Raw genomic sequence first — 17,641 nt, forward strand, 5'->3', positions numbered from 1 at the left:
GTGATATGGAAGCTTCTCCTACTTATCCTGTAGCATAACAACAGTAGGAAATGCATTGGGTTATGCCACACATTGTCAATTGTGGGTTTCCTTGATCTTTCCCGCACCAGCCAGACCGAATACTGGGCTGGATAGGCCATGCGTTTCATCTGCCATGGCAAGTCCTGTTCACCTCAAGACTTGCTTCCTTTGGCGCTGGTGTCCGAGTGCTACCCTCTGCTCCTGCTCTCAACTAGACTTCAGAGCATCATGACTAACTCAGGGCTGGGAAAACAAAGCAGAAGTCTGGTTATTTTGTCGTTCTGCTTGGTCTCTCATATCACTCTGCTACCCAGCAGCAGGCTTCAAGCATAGGCCCATTCCTTTGAAGTTTGAGAGCCTTCAGCTTGCAAAGGCTTCTGTGAGAGCAAGGGAAGTTGAGGTTAGATAACCTCAGAGGTAGTGGACTCTCCATCCTTGGAGGTTTTGAAGACCCAGGTAGACAAAGCCTTGGCTGGGATGATGTGGTTGGGGCTTGTCCTGCTTTTTGAGCAGGGGGTTGGACTAGACGTGACCTCCTGAGGTCCCTTCCAGTCCTCATTGTCTCTGATTCTGTGGCGTCAAGAGTGCTCAAACCCCACAAAACACGGCCCTTGGATTGTTGTTGCAATTATAGTTACTATGTACATTGCTAAGGCAGTAAAATAACAACAGCTCCCTTTTCATACATACACATCTGTACGCATGCACACACTTCTCATTGCCAAGTAAATGGCATTTAAATTGTTAAGACAGGTTAGACACAAGAACAGGGCACGTGGCCCAAAGAGGAAGGTTGGGCAAAGGTAGCAACTTTTCATTACGTGACTCTCTCCTGATACCCAACGGGATGGGCAGGAGGATGCACTTCATGGAAAGTCATTCAGGGCAGGCACAAATCCAGCAAACCCCACAAAAGCTCAGCTTTCTAGCCCGCGGGGATCACTCCACTCAATTCTCACTCCAGCAAGAAACGTGGCCCTTCTTGCACTAGGCAAGAGAGACGCTTCCTAGATGAGAAAGATCCATAACAGAAGTTCCCAGAACAAGCACACTTATTTGAAACCACCTGCAGGCTGCAAAAGCCCCTTTGCACGAGGAATTGGGAAGTCAGGTTCAATGAATTATGTTCCTATCAGTCAGACATTTTCCCCTACTGAAATGATTTGTTAGTTCAATAGACTCATACCAAGAACGGATGTGCCTAAACTTAAAATGAGGATTAGCTCGATGCTTCTGATTTTCCCCCAAAGGTTTTACTGTGATCTTAGAATTTCAATAGGTGTGGCCAACTCCTGGCCTTATTATGGGAACACGCATAAATCCAGTCAATCAAGGGGATTAATCTCACCCCTACCGCATCATTTAACACACTGGCGTGGTTTTCTTCTGGAAAGTATTTTTTCTATGAATGATTCAGGCAGGCTGACATCAGTTCCATCACTGGAAGATGGTTGTCCTTGAATCCTCCAAGGGGAAGGGAAAAATAGCTCTGTCAAGCATCAATGATGGAAAAAAAAATACGATTTTCCCACGTACTCAAAAAAGGGGTGAGTTCTTTCCCAATGGAGGTCAATGGGAGTGCTGGCTTTGGGTTCAATAGAACCAAGATTATACCCATGATATTTCTCAAGGGCTAAAAAAGAAACCAAAAGCTGAGATGAGGCTGGAAAAGCTGGAAGCAGCATGCCAAACTGCTGGGGGCCTGGAGCATATTGCAAGCGTCTTGGATTACTAAATAAGGGCCATCAAGGAGCATTTAGAAGCAGTATTACTGGTCTGAACTCAGCCTGCATCAGTAGCAACCAAAATTTCCCCACCATCTGCTTTCAGTCCATATGTGTCCATGAGAAAAGTCAGCAGCAGGGAGACAAGAGACCTGGAGGCTGGATTTATGCAAAGAGGCTGCTTTTGTCTACCTAAAGAGAAAATTATTCTCCATCTTATTTGATGTTCTCCTTGCCTAGTGAATGCACAGCATGGGTTTGTCTATGCAGGCAAACTTCACAGCAATGTCACCCCAGAAGAATTCCACCGAGGCAAGCGGTGACAGAATAGATAAGGCTCTTTTATTTTTCTCTCTCCTATCTAGAGCTTCCCGGGGCAGTGCTTTTGGCTCTGAAGTTTGCTGGTGCCGGCAGAGTCTACTTTGGCCTTAGGCTGCACATGAAAGGGTCTTCTAGTTGTCTGCGCTGCTTCTTCCATTGCTCTTCACTCACTCCCCACGTGCTCTAGCTACTCTTAACCTTCACACAACTCACTTAACTGCACTAATTAAAACAAACCAGGATTTTCAGAAGCAGCCTCTGCTTTCTGCTTGCAAATAAGTTCAGGGGTGTTTTATAGCGCTTGATCCGCCCTTGATGAGGCCTAGAGATCTCCGTGTTAAAACCTGATCTAATTACGCTCACCAAGAAAATCACCTCCCTCTCTCCCCAGCCCGAAACAAAGGGACAAAACACAAAAAAACCCACAAAAAGCTAAAGGCCAAGTCAAAAGCCTGTGAAAAAATGGGGTATAATTGATCACGCTGGGGTAGATGATCTGCTTGTATTCATTTCAGTTCTGTTTTTCCTCTTTGTGGTATTCCTTGTCCTTCAAATACTTTAGGAAGATATACTGTGGTTGGAGGGGAAAGGTCACTGCAGCTGGACTCATTTCATCAAGAATAACCTTTTTTTTTTTTTGGAAAAAGTATCAGAGATAGTTGCTATGAGAGACCTAAGATCTAGAGATAGATTAGACCTTCCACCCCAATTACTTCTAAGAACAAAAAATACAAAAGCAACAGGTATCCATTTTACTGGAAATTAAAAAGGACTTCCAACAAACGTAGAAAGGAGGCACGTGGGCCATGGAGCGAGGTTTTAAAGTGCAAGTAATTCTCCACTGTTTATTTTACAGAACTGCATTAGTGAAACGGAATATTTCAACCAATTACAGCCTGGTAGAAGTGTACTTATGGGAAGTCCCTAAAATGATATGTACGTCTTTATCGAATAAGTTATTGATAAATCAACATGGGGGGGGGGGGGAAATCAATGTTAAATGTAAAGCTTATAGACCAGAAGTTTATTTAATCAACTAAAAAGATAAATAGTCTGAGGATCAGATAATAGGATCTTTTCTTTAGCAGTTCACATATTAACAGCCCAAGCTAAGCTGCTTCCTAGCAGGGACAAGCCATTATATTATCAGTTTAATTTAATTCTGCATTACTCATGGTGTAATCAGTGCAAAACATATCAGCATGCTATTCACAATGTAGTCATTGTAATAAACTTCCAGCGTGCTTATATTTTTAACACTAGGGGGAAAATGCACCACAGATTACACCCAAAACCCAATTCAAGTATTCCACCTCCGTTGTACACCTAGCCGAAGATGCTGGGGGACAAAAACCAGGATGCGGCTAGCACACAGCCATTTTAACACATTTTATTGTGATCATCTTAACCGGAAAGCGTTAAAGGGAAAATATTTTTTCGTTGACATCCAGCTATCCCGAAACGTACCATTTTTCTCGAGCTGTCACTGTTAGAGTCCAAAGAATTTCGCGTATATATATTTTTTTTTTCTGTTGTTAAGATATTTCCATGAGCAGCAGATTTTTCTCTTCAGCCCCAAACTATGTGCATTCCATGAAGCAAATGCAGTTGTTTTTAAAACAAACTGTGACTCACTGAAAACCTGAATCCTAATAAAGCCCAAGGATAAAGCCGTGCGATTCACAGAATTTAATGGCCTGTGATATACAGGATGGTCAGACTGGATGGTCTAATGACTTCCTCTGGCCTTTGACTGGATGAACCTATGACCCAAGTGATGTCTGATTACACACTTGCCTGTGTGGCTCTCCTTGCAAGTAAATTCAATTTTTGTTTCACTGGAGGGTGAGGGGAGAGGCAGAAAGCGTGATCAAGTTAGTGACTTTGCACGTGTTCGCTGGAGCCGGGAAACAAGAATAGTAATGAAAAGCAGCTGGCTTCAAATGCTGTATTAGAATATAATAGCATCAAAAACTGCAAAGCCTAAAAAGTTACAGCAGGGTTTGCCCAACATTTGATTTTTCTAGGGTTAACTGTGCTTCTTTCAGAGCAAGCAAGCTATGATGAGCAGTTACATACTGAAGTGTGAAGAGGGATTGCTTACTGGATCCAGAAGCAGGGACAAGGGGTGTACGCTACAGGTCTGGAAGACTGAATGAAAATCAAAAGGAAATAATGCTCCTTGGCTCTTCTCCAGCTGTAGAGAGAAAAAAAAACCCCCACTCATTTATTTCCTTGCTTTCACGCACTGGAGCTGGATGCACTGGAATGAGTCAATCAACAAACAACGACACCAGCAGACTGCAAGTTTTGCTAACGAACACAGAGGAAACGGCAAGCAGAATGAGATGCAAACGATAAGCTGGGACACATGCATAAAATACCCAAGTCAAATTAGAAGAATTGAACAGGAGGAAAAGCAAAGACAAGAACTTTTTTTTTTTTTTTTTTTGAACAATGCGATGAGAATTAATCCCCCCCCGTTCTGATCAAGAGGAGTTGGAAGAAAACACACGTAAGAAGAATTGGTTTCCTGAAACAAAGATTTTTTTTCTTGAAGACGTTTAGAGAAAGCAAATGAGAAGCTGTGAACAAAAGGATATGCATAAAATAAAAGCCAGAACCGAGAAGCTTATCTTCGACACAGCAATCAAGATAGAAATCCAGCATGTGACAGAAAGAAAGATCAAACTGCAAAAGAAATCTCTCTCTTGTGAGCACTGAACGGCAGTCTACCAAAATCCAAGAGAAAAACCAAGGTAAGGCATTTTTAACAACAAAAAGCACAACAAGCCAAGTCTAGCAAATGTTTAAGTGCTGTGCTGAGCAGATGGCTGTTGTAAGCATCTGCCTGTTAGAGGGTAACACAAGCGTTAAAATCTTCTGCAGAGTTTAATGCTAGTGTAGGCTGGGTGTAGTGAAAGTCTGGATCCGATCTTCAAGAAGATAAACTCCATAAAAAGGGGGTTTTACTTGCCCCTTGCTTATGCTGGCGATGGGTAACTTTAGATGGTTACGATCCTTAAATTGGCTACGATTCCCCTTGGATAGCCACCAACCAGTGTTTTACTGCCTGCAGCTCCCTTACCTTCACCTGATATACGACGGCCTGTAGATGTTGAAAGGACTTCTCGGCGGTCTTTTGCAGAGGGGATGGTAGTTCCTTTGGGGGGAAGAGCAGGGAAAATACAGGTACTGTGCTCTATGTCCGTGCATACTACGGTAGACTAGACACCTGGGAGGGGAGGAGTTGTACCCACGCAGGACAAGCATCTGTCTTTCACTCTTTATCGATAATTTGCATATTCTGTATTTAGGGGGAACCCTTTGACACCCGAATTCATGCACCTCTTCTCCAGCTACAAGCCGACCCACAGAGCTAATAAACTGCCTGCTTTCCACCACAACCAAATTATCTCCAGCGCTTCTGAAGCCAGAGCCTCTGTATAAAAGGATAACCAGACCACTAGACCTTAGGAGCCAGGGATGGACACAAGTCAGTACTTCTGGCCTTTGAGACCAACGTGCCTTTCGTAAGGGACTGGATACGAGTTTGGATCCAACACTTGGGCACGGGCATGACATCTCGCAGCAGCAGATGACCGATTTCCCTTGCTGACCATGCTGGCCTTTCTTCAGGATCGTACTGGACCAGAGAGGCACAGCAAGTTGGTATATGATACAAAATGTCTGAGCAACACCCAATTCCAGAATATATTCTGCTGGGCACAAGGATGTCCTACCCTTTAAACCTCTCCAACGTGTCTGGATATGGCAACAGGTCTTTGACGCAGCTCGCAGTAACGGGAGACTCCAAACACAGCTCTCCGAGTGACGAACAAGGAAACAGAGTGTGCTGGGCAGCTCTCCTGATCCTCCTGGTTATAATCCCCACCATCGGGGGAAACATACTTGTTATACTGGCTGTGGCCCTGGAGAAAAAGTTGCAGTATGCCACCAATTACTTCCTAATGTCCTTGGCGGTGGCAGATTTGCTGGTGGGATTGTTTGTGATGCCAATTGCCCTCCTTGTCATACTGTTTGGTGAGTACTTTGCTTTATTCCTACCAACAGGTTCCCCATCAGCATTACCGACAAGGTGAATACAGTGTAAATAGCACAACTGCTTGCTTACTTCCCTATGATGAACGCTATTTCTTTTTTTTTTTTTTTTTTTTTAAGAACCACCTGGCTAAGCAGTCCCCAATCCCCCCACATCTCTAAGCTTAATTTACACGTTCATACAAGATCCCAGTTTAACCAGATCTGCTATGAACAGCGTTATTCATCCCTCCCGCTCACAAGAGAAAAATTAAGTCTCTTCCCCCCACCCCCTCCTGCCACCAAAAAGGTTTATTACTTTGACTAAAGACAAACTACAGATACTACACTCTGGGGAGAGGGAAAGATAGAGTGCATATATACACTCTGAGCAGCACAACGTTTTGGGGCATCTGTACACGTCAGAAACTAGACTCACAATACAAGATCTCCCTCTAAGACTGTTACAAAAAGAAATAGCTTGCTCTGGTTAAATTAAACGGTGAAAAGCTTCACCGCTTGACAAGTGGCAGCACCTGCGTTGGACAGCTTGCTGTCTCGGTTACTATCCAGGTGTGTTTCAAACGCAATCCCTGTGACCACGGGCAGCAACAATTTGCCTGGTGTTGCTTCCAGCAGCGCTGATTTTCGGCTGCCGGAGAGAAATGGCGAGAGTGGCAGCGCGCTGTCGAGCGGCTCCATCTGCCCGGCTAGCTCAATTTCAGGCCATCTGTGCACCTGATGGAAGAGATTCAGGTGGCCATTTGCTCTGACTCGCATGGAATAAAAAGCAATTTTTATGAGATTATGCCCTGGCTTTGACATTTTCTTGTTCGTTTCACGACGACTAAACCAAAGTCGTCTTCCTATTTCCAGGGATGCAACTCCGTTTCAGATGCCGTTCGATACCACCCCTACCGGGAAGGACTCCAGCCTTTACATTTATTTTTGTTTAAAAGTGCCGCTTTAAAAAGAAGTGGACATGCAATTTTAAATTATACCCCAGAAGAGACTCCAGACGCGAGCTGCAGTGCTTCTGGGTTCTTTTTTTTTCTTCCAATTAACTTGAAGAGTATATCCAGGATTGCAACTCAGCCTTTGCGGTATAGTGTGCCGCTGACCCAGAACTAATGATAAGTCAGTGGGAATTCACTGTTCCTGCATTAAATCTCTAGGAGCTGCCTGACATGGCAGGAGGATGGGAGGGAGAAGGGGTCAGACAGGGACCCAGCAAGCACGAACTGACTCTTAAATGCAGCTAATAAGTCAGTAAATGAGAGCTTAAATGCAGCTACTAAGTCAGTAAACAAGAGATGGTGTTGATTTGATATCAATTCCCGTTAAGTCATAAAATGTGTTGCATTCAGTTCCTCTAGATACTTTTATATAATGAGTGATGGTGTATCAAACAATTAAGCAAACGGGGAGTAAGGGATACCATTCTTTTCAAGCAACAGTTTCTAGACAATAAAGATGACAATTCTGCTGGTCAATGTTCATGAACAACCCGAATCACTTGTACATTTTCTAAGTATTTTTTTTTTTTTTTTTAGAAAATCCTTTCTTGTCCTTTTTCGTGTCCTTGTGACAAGGTATTTAGCAGAATTTGCAGACTCGCTGGAATCTGACAGGCCGTGCCGCGAGCGCTTCTGCTGTGGCTTTTTTGAAAATGACTTAAATAGGAATGATTTCATTGCTTCATTTGTAGATTGTAGACAAACAATGGATAACACTGATGTCCTAAAGAATCTGAATTTTTTTAAACAGATATAGATATTCATCAAACATGATGATAAAACCAACATCTGACTAGGGATCAAGTTCAGTGGGAAGTTAACACACTGTCTTTTTTAACTTCTCTAATTTCCCTAGTAATTAGTTTTGCCTTTCTAACTTTCTTACCCTTTTTTTTTTTTTTTATTGCTACTTAATCTTTCAATTAATCCAGAACTAAAACCATCATAGCCCAGGTCGAAGCATGCTAAGAATCTCAATTTTGAAACCAACAAAAGCGTCTTTCGTCTTTTGGGACCTTTTAAGAAAACCGTAGACCTAGCCGCCATGCAGTAGGTGCGGGGAGGCTCCCACAAGCGCGCCGTATAACCTAGCAGAGGTAAACACTGGACTTACTTCCATGAGACATTTCCTTGGCAGCGAAATGGGGAAAAATGTTCTGCCTCTTCAGCAATTGGTGGAAGATACTGAGGTGTTTACAGAAAGTTCAGACCCAGAGCAAATTGTTAAGGGTTACGGGAATGAAACAAGAACACGGACACCGAAGCACCTCGCAAGCCTAGATCTCTGAAGTTCAAGTTAATTGAACAAGGAATAAAATCACTGGCAAAGACAGCAACAAAATCCACCTTCCCGCATTTTCCCCACAAGAGTATTTTTCCCCTAACGATAGAATAATGGTGTGGGGGTGTTTCTCAAAATAAATATTATCTTTCTGATTTTTGACTGACATCTAGTTGTGTGAAGGATATAAGAGAGGAGAAAGGTGTGAATCAAAACCTAGCAGTACTGAAACTACTTTCATGTTACTGGAAGTATGCAGTAATGTTTAAAATGTAAAACTGACTATCAGCACCGACTCCACTCCCCTAGGAAAGGCTTGCAAAAATGACTCCTTTAAGAAGTGTACTGTTTTCGGAATAAAAGTGGCTCACTTTGGATATTTTCGCTGTAGCGACTTCATAACTCCAATGGCGTGCTTAAATGAAATAAGTTTACATTTCAGATCGAGTGAACCATATTTTAACATCAACTGGACGTATGCGGTGACTTTAATTTAAAAGGGCTTAGAAACGTCAGAACGTATGAATAGTTAATTGCTTTTATTAGCTGCTAAATTCTTCACTTTTCTTTCATTAAGAGGCCGGCATGTTAGGAAGTCAGAGCATGCTTTTAAATATCACACTGAAAGCTCAGAGCTGTCTACAAGGGGAGTTGGCACATTCTTAAAGCAGGTGGTCTCAGATCCCCTTCTTATGAGGTCACAGGTGGAAGTTCAATTGCTAAGATTTTAGTGGGGAGGAAGGGTTGGTTGGAGACCGCATTCCTTAGTTGCCATTTTGTACCTTCAAAATGTGCCCCTTAAATACAAGGCAAGGCAATGTTGATTTTGTGAGCTGAGAACTGTCCACCACCCACGAGGAATCGCAGTATCTCTTCCATTATCTCCTTTGGAGAAGATCCACCGCAAAACATTCACCTGCCATTCGTTTGCAGAAATGCAGGGGAGACGGAGAACAATCCATTTTTAAGGAGACTAGCAATCTGACTAGCAAAAGTGATCTGGCTGTTTCCAGCTCTGAAGGAAACTAAAGAAGGTATAGGAAAATGTTAATATAGGGAAGTTCTCCAATTAGCTTCAATACGAAGCTACTTTAGTAAATAATGCCTCCCACCTTCGACATACTATGATTTCAATGGAGCAGATACAAAAAATGAAGCCTAAGTTCAAGGGCCCAAGTTGAATATGAAAGCAAGAAAAGCAGGGTGGGAAATCAAAGCTGAAGGTGTCCTCAGCATCACTTACTGCCATCAAATGCAACCCAAACTTGAAAGCCTACACGTGCAGCTGCTTATAAACTGATGCCTGGGTTTTTACAATATGAAAATGTCACGCTTCCATCGCAATAAAAATCCTTATATCAACAAAATGACTGGTATAATGAAAGCTGTTACAGGCAACAAAATTTCTATTGCCTACATGGCACATTACTATAAAGGTAAAACTAATTATTTCCAAGCCTTATGAGAAGGCCACTCTCAGTTTCAAGTCTATACACCCACAAATCAGTGCCTTGCCATCACGAGTGTTCAAAGAACATCTCTTTGGCTTACATGAGAAGCAGCTCTTTTGTACTGAACCTAGTTTTAAGGATAATCTTGAATCCCATATACTCAATAAAGCTGCCCTTCTCATTTCATAAAGCAAGACCAGAAAACTGCTGTTAAAACTCAATGCATCCATCTTAGGACAAACCTAAAAGCACAAAGGGGAAGCACCAGAGCAGAAAGCATTTTAAGAATGATAAAAGTAATTTGAGCACCTAAAAAAAAATAATCCATGTACTTAAAATAAAAAAAGAAATGGATATTCCAATTATGAAAAGCCAGGACTCATTACAGAATAAGTTACACCAGCACAACAAGATACAAAACACTGAACAAAACAGATGTATGTGATGGGAGAATAAGAATTTCTTAAAACCAAAATTCAGTGCAGCCCGTCAAGAGCCCTGCAGCTTAGCTCCATTATTTTACATATCTGCCTTACTTTCAAACTAGCTGTTAGCATTTGGCTCAAGGGCCTGAGCCTACTTTCTGAACACTGGGGAAAGTCAGCCTGTTCCACCTCTTAATAACCAAGCTCCAGGAGTTCATAACAATCTCCAAGTACCAGGTGAAATAAGGTGACTAACAACACAAGTGCTAAACCTGCTTCTGGAAGGCAGAATTTATTATTTTTTTTAAATAAACACATTTTTCTTCAAGACCTCCTGCTTGGAAGCATCTCCCAGTACTGGCCATAATTCTATAAAGGACAAGTTTATTCCACTTGTATAACTTTAATTTACACTTATAATATTAGGTATGTACAAAAAGATCCTGTGGGCAACGGGCAGGACCAGACAATGAAAGAGGCCCTGCTGGCAGCACCCAACTGGGTGGCAAACTCTCTTTTTCTCATATTTCTGTAGTGAGTTTTCTAGATTGTGAAAAAGAAAACACAGCCTGAATTGGGCTTCCAGTGCTTGGCTCTAGGCATTTACGCTTTAAACACACATAGGGACACAGAAATACATTTTAATCCAAAAGGGGTGAGGGGAGAAAGCAAAGATGCCATATCATTAACCTAGCTTGCTAAATTGGCTTTTGTGATTACAATTTTAAGGCAGTTATTTTGTTTAGACAAAAATTTTGGCCAACTAAGAACCAACTTTAACTTGGAGGACTGCTGCTCGCCACACCTATTTCGAAGCAAATCAAATGCATTTACACCAGGAAAAGGTTTCTCCGTTTAAGCTGCAACCAGCCCAAATGTTGCGTCTCCACTCAAGTAATACAAGGCTCCATTGCATCAAGTGACTACCGCAGACACCCACCCATACCCAGAACAAGGAAAGCAAAACTCCATTGCCAGGCATCTGAGGATTTTCTGTTGTCAGGAGAAGGTTAGCTGCCAAGAAACAGAAGTCATTTTACTGCACGGCCTCAATTCCCTCTGTAGAAGGCATTAAAGAGTTGCTCATTTGAAATTTAGCCATCAGTGTTATCTGTATACACCCTTTACTAGGTAAAATATGCGCTTCTGCCAACCTCACTTCACCTTTTTAATTGTGCTAAATAAACTTTTATACAAGCCACAGAAAACCTCCTGACTTCCTAGGGAGAACACAGATCATTCAAATGCATTAAATTAACTGGTTCTGTTAAGTACTATTTTTTCTGGCATGCTGGCTTCCACGTGGCTGGTGGAGCGACTGCATCAAAGGCCCTAGAGATTTATAAAAGGTACCACATCTTAAGGCCTGATGAAATTGTAGAGAGAAAAGTTAAAAGAGAATTCTTGTTTATTTAATGTTTTATTAGCGATGTGGTTCTCACATTGCATCCCAGCTAATTTAATGAGCTTTAGATGCTTTTTTTTCCCCCTGTATCCAAGTTCCTGATATTCAGGAATCGCATACCCAAACATTGCAACGTACAGTCAGTTCATTTATAATAATCAATTCAAGTCTTCCCTTGTTGTCTCCCCTCTTTTACTGCACTCACCTGGAGTCTGCTGCCTTGGGAGAGGGACAGCTTTATTCTCAGCCTCCATCTATTTCTGCCCTCGCTCCCATGTGTACAGGACAGACCGTTATAGGCACTGCCCGTCCCAATGCAATTTGTCATCCTCCCCTGCTTGACACTGAGGAGTCACTGCTTCTCTGTGCAGTTCTGACACATCAGTCACAACAAGAAGGAATCATGCTCTATAATCTTAAATGACTTAAACTTCTGCAACGGTGCACTATTGAAAAGATAATGCCCTCCAGCGCTGCCAGCTCATTTGGCGCTAAGCAGAGTCTGTCATTGGTTACTCACTGTTATAAATAGGGTTAAAATATGAAATCCCACAAAAACCCCATCATTGTACAAAGAGGCGTGCGTATGCTGGCAGCCCATCAGCTGCACCTGCAGATCTACGGGTCTGTACATGCAGAACACCAAAATGCATCATAGACTTGAGCACTATCCCAGCAACGTTGGCTCGTGACACAAACCACTTGTGAGAAAGATCAATTAGTTTATGATAAAAACCTCAAAAGAGTTGCATGAAAGTCCATTCACTCCATTTAGTAAAGTAAATATTTAGGAGATCTTCACTGGGGAAGACGCAGCTCTCAAATGCAAACTCCTTGGATAGCTTGAACGTAAAACAAAGCGAATGTCACTGTCCCAAAAACGAAGCAGTTGGCGGACAGTTGCGCTTTATACCCAGACACCATTAAAAACGGATTAGCCCCAGTCAAAAATGTGATTTAAGACTGAAGTGTTGAAAAGCTTAGGCCACTGCTTGTGAAAAATGAAGCAGGGGCGGGGACCAACAATCTTTGCTGCATAATTAGACACTCAGGGATGGCAGAGCCCTGTGTAGCCAGGTCAGGGGCGAGTCTACATTTTGTGCCATAACAGCTGATCTTTGTTTTTTTTTATACAACGGTAGGAACCAGATGTCCAAGCTCAGCCCTAGCATTGGGACTTGAGCCACTGCTCTGCTAGAAAGCACTGTTCATTGTCTCCTTCGTTTAATACATCTCCAATTTGCTGGGCCTTATGGAAATCATACACCTGAAGTGCGATCACGTGGTTTCTCTCCAATCACATTTACTACCTAGCACTTCCTAGGAACCAAAGTCGAGGCCTATTTTTGTTTAACCATGTACAAATAAACCGAGAGAATCCATGCCCCAAAGAGCTTACAGCCTAAATAAAACACAAAAAGAAAGGGAAAGAAAGAGGTCTGGCAGCAGAGACGATCAATATGATGGCAACGAACGTTAGTTAGTTCTGCATCTTCTTGGGGTAGGGAGAACAGAAGGAAAAACAGCTGAGCAAAGTTTTGTGGCAGGTGTAGAACAAGGTGCAGCTCCCAAATAACGGAGATCTTTCGATGAAATGAAGTGATGGAGAAAATGCACACTGGACACTCAAAAAATATCAGCAAAAGAAACTAATGTCTTTCCTGCTCTCTTTCAGATAATGAGTGGCCTCTTCCGCCAGAAATGTGTCCCGTTTGGCTGTTCCTTGATGTCCTCTTTTCCACTGCGTCCATCATGCACCTCTGTGCCATCTCACTAGACCGTTATATTGCCATAAAGAAACCGATCCTGGCCAATCAGTATAATTCCTGGGCTACAGCGATCATCAAAATCACTGTGGTTTGGCTCATTTCAATAGGTATGTGATTTCGAGACTGGGAATGGGGATTCATTTCCAGATTAGTAGTTCAAAACTAGTGCAGGGTTGAAATGGTGAAGTGCTGCTGGATGGTAACCTGTATCAGCTGTGCTGGGTCTCAGGCCATTTCATACACGGCAGGTCACTACCTCTCAATATCCATATGAATAGTCATCTGCTGGCAGGCTTCTTGAAGGGAGTCACAGATTGAGTGGGAATGGCTTTCAAAATGTTTTCTTGTGCCTAGAAGTAGTCCCCAAACCATTGATTTGACACCCTCAGAAGCAGATGGGGATGCTGGCTAAACAGCTCTCTGGCTGGACCTGTTCTGGGGGTGCAAATCTTCAGGTCTGAGTGTAGTCAATCCAGTAGCTCCTAGAAGTACAAATGTGAAGTGTTGAAACGGATGCTGTTGAATTGGTGCCTCCCTTCTAACTGCTTCAAGGAGCAAAAAATGGAGCTTGGGGTTGAGAACTTTGTTTCAGGACAAGGATAATCAAATGCAGTAATACTGATAGATCTACTCTTAAATGGTTGGAGTCGTCGACTTTCTGAAATCACATGCAAGAAGGAGGGGAAAGGAGTCTCTCGGATTCAAATACATAAGCAGCAACTAGCATTCATATCACAGCCTGAAGCAAACTCCTCAAGTCAAGGTTGAAGCATAAGAAAGATCTGCTTCCAAGGGAGAGACACATGTATATTGGTTTATATTACACTTCTAAGTACCTTCTGAAAACTTTGCATATGGCACAATGCCCACCCTTAAATGTTTATTAGATTTGGGCATAAAATGTAAACCGCAGACGGTATCAGATGAAGGGACCAGAAGAGCTAAAATGTTTAGTCCAAACAACTAGCTCACAATGGCAGTACGGTACAGCAGCAGGAGCGCTAGAGACACAAATAACAGTGCCAGCCAGAGCGAGCAACACTGTGCCGAGAGACCGAACGGTCTTTTCTGCATCGCCCAGGTCACTGATGCAGCACCAGGGACGAGCTGCAACTCTTCTCGCCCTACGTATGAATTCCTAAAAACAGAGACTTCCTACGTGAATTTAGAAGAGAACGCTGATGACAAGTGAAAAGATTTATTGCCACTTTGTCATGAAAAAGGAAACTGCTCTATAGAGGCAAGAGGCTTAGATACTGACCTTCTCAGCCCTGATTTACTGCCATTAATCAGCTCCGTACATTTGCATTCCTTATCTTCCATAAAAAGAGCTCCGCAGCTGAACCTGGGCATTTTGACTCCAAGGTTAATTTGATCGAGTCTCTGTTTTCTCCTTCACGAGGTGTGTCAGTTGTTAAGGAAAGGGCTGCGAAGCTGACGGCTAGGCCATTTTGCTGCCTGCTACTTTCAGACGCCACTGAAACAAGGCTGGGGAACTCAAAAATATGGTTAAAATCCCTAGATCATCCTGAAAGATACTGGGGAGAGTAGCACCAGGAACCTTTATCAGCCAGACAGGAACCTATCTGTGCTGTCAGGCCTTGGTGCAGTGAAAGTGCTGTCTGTGATTTAAGTTGTAAACAAGTACATTTAGAAAGACAAGCCCTCCGACTAAAACAGTTAAGGCAAAAGAGCTCAACTTAGACATCCTAACTATCCAACGAAGCTTTAGCCAGCCAGCACACAGTGAAGATGTGTAGCAGAACGCTGGCATCTATTTAACTACTACTATTTTGTATATTCAAAATCATCAAGTGGGGTGAAAAAGTCTGTTAAATCAGTCTGATCGTTTGATGGAAGATCAGAGAGAGAGAGCAGTGTTATGTATTTATAGGGTCAGAGCTGCAGAAATTCCAGTGGTTGCATTCAGGAAAAGAAGTTATTTCCCTATGTAAAAAAGCCACACTAATTGAGGTGGTTGGAGTCAAAATCATTAACATTAGTTATATCCAAGGAGCTCTGTTCCAGAACCAAACTGAATACTAATCTCTCTCTTCTCAAATTATAGAGCGTCGGGGTCACCCCTCAATGTTAGGCAAGCCTTTAACACCAGGTTTGCTGACTTTTGTCTACCCAGGTTTTGAAAACCTCCAAGGATGCAGAGTCCACCACCTCTCTGGTGACCTGTTCCAGTGTTTTACTACCCTCCTAGTGGAAAAATTCTTCCTAATATCTAACCTAAACCTCCACTGCTGTAACTTGAGACTGTTGCTCCTTGTTCGGTCATCTGCCACCACTGAGAATGTCACAGACCACCCTCGCCTGCATCCTTTGAAACTGCACTGATATCGAGCTGAACTATTTCCACTTTTCTTCCCTAGGTATTGCCATTCCCATCCCGATCCAAGGTATAAAAGATGGACGTGGCAACTCCACTAACATCACATGTGCTCTGATGCCCGAACATTTTAGTGACTTCATCCTCTTTGGGTCACTGGCTGCCTTCTTCATCCCACTCGCGATTATGATAGTCACTTACTTTCTGACCATTCAAGTGCTACGTAAGAAAGCCTACTTGATCAACAAGCCGCCTCAGCGCTTAACTTGGTCCACTGTGTCCACAGTATTTCAAAGGGACGTAATGCCTGGCTCATCGCCCGAGAAGGTGGCCATGTTGGATGGCTCCAGAAAGGACAAGGCTTTGGCCAACACGAACGATGACATGCTTATACGTAGGATGTCCACCATTGGAAAGAGGTCGATGCAGACCATCACCAACGAACAAAGGGCCTCAAAAGTTCTGGGGATTGTATTTTTTCTTTTCTTGTTGATGTGGTGCCCGTTTTTTATAACAAACGTAAGTTCCGTGCTGTGCACGTCCTGTAGCAAGGAAGTTATTCAAAGGCTCATGGAGATCTTTGTTTGGATAGGATATGTGTCTTCAGGGGTGAACCCTCTGGTCTACACGCTCTTCAACAAGACATTCAGGGCGGCATTCAGCAGGTACATCACTTGCAATTATCGGACCACAAAGACAGAGAAGGCCTCTGAGAAAAACTGCAGCAGGATCTCTTTCAGAAATTCAGTGGCAGAGAACTCCAAGATCTTTATGAAGCACGGGATGAGAAACGGGATTAATCCTCTTATGTACCAGAGCCCAATGAGACTCCGAAACTCGCCAATCCAGTCTTCGTCAGCCATTCTGCTGGACACTTTGCTGCTCCCGGAGCACGAGGTCGATAAAACGGAGGAACAAGTCAGCTACGTATAGAGAAGCAAAACTATGTCCTCAACCTATAATGTTGCTGTATGTATTGTAGGTAAACGTGCTATATAAGGATATAAATACTATTGTCTTCTATTATTTATACAAGCAATATCTTACTGAACTTGTATTAATTCATCTCCTCTAAGACTACAAGGTTCCTCTATCCAGAATCTCCCCCACTTTACCAATTTAAACACAAATAGCCCACTGAAGTAATAGCAATTTCATTCCATTATAAACAGCAAATATCAGAGCATTGTAGATTAAAGGCAGAGGGATCTAAATAAAAGAAGCTAAGGCAACTCCGGTGTCTGACTGTAGTTTTCCATCATTCCCTGATCTCTTCAAAGCACACGTGTTTAAAAAAAAAGTCTTTATATACAAACACTATTGTAAAGTTCTCCTTGGTAAGGAGACAGAAACTCGTAATAAGTTGGTCTTCTGCCCAAGACTGATATTAGCAAGGGCACACAAGCTTGCCAGCTGCCAGAAGTTTAATTTAAGCCCAGAGTATATCCAATGCATGATTGTGAAGCATGCATGTTCAGCACATCTCCCCTTCTGCTGATCCTGGGTAGCAGAACACATGCTAACCATGTCCTCAGCAGCAATAAACCCCGCTTGGTCTTGTCCTTGCAGATCCTGGCTGTGGGGGCAGGATGCCACAGGAAGACACTGGTTTTGCAGACAAATTGTGGTCCTCTCAAGTTATGAGAAAGAAATTCCACAGGCTAAAACCATCCCATGTGGGGGTTTTACCCTGCCACCTCCGTGCAAGACAGAATCTCTTACCTGACTGCCTTTTTCCCCTCCATTGCTCAAACACACTTACCCACTTGTTACTTCCAGGTGACTCGCGAATGCTGAGTGCAGACCGACTTCAGTTGATCTGAAGCATATTGTACTAAAAAAAGATGA

At 42.9% G+C, this 17,641-nt stretch overlaps 2 protein-coding genes across 2 annotated transcripts in view; one reads left to right on the top strand and one right to left on the bottom strand.

Moving 5' to 3' along the window:
- The window catches only part of PSMD1 (proteasome 26S subunit, non-ATPase 1), a 114,456-nt gene that overhangs the window by 53,408 nt on the left and 43,407 nt on the right, over positions 1-17,641 (bottom strand). The gene's annotated exons all lie outside the window — the stretch shown is intronic.
- HTR2B (5-hydroxytryptamine receptor 2B) lies at positions 3,945-17,025 on the top strand. The gene is made up of 4 exons (XM_014610837.3): positions 3,945-4,825; positions 5,384-6,110; positions 13,362-13,562; positions 15,837-17,025. The coding sequence occupies exons 2-4, from the start codon at positions 5,753-5,755 to the stop codon at positions 16,724-16,726; spliced, it is 1,449 nt and encodes a 482-aa protein (XP_014466323.1). The 5' UTR covers positions 3,945-4,825; positions 5,384-5,752; the 3' UTR covers positions 16,727-17,025.

The sequence above is a fragment of the Alligator mississippiensis genome, chromosome 7, assembly GCF_030867095.1.
Source record: "Alligator mississippiensis isolate rAllMis1 chromosome 7, rAllMis1, whole genome shotgun sequence".
NCBI classification, from domain to species: domain Eukaryota; kingdom Metazoa; phylum Chordata; order Crocodylia; family Alligatoridae; genus Alligator; species Alligator mississippiensis.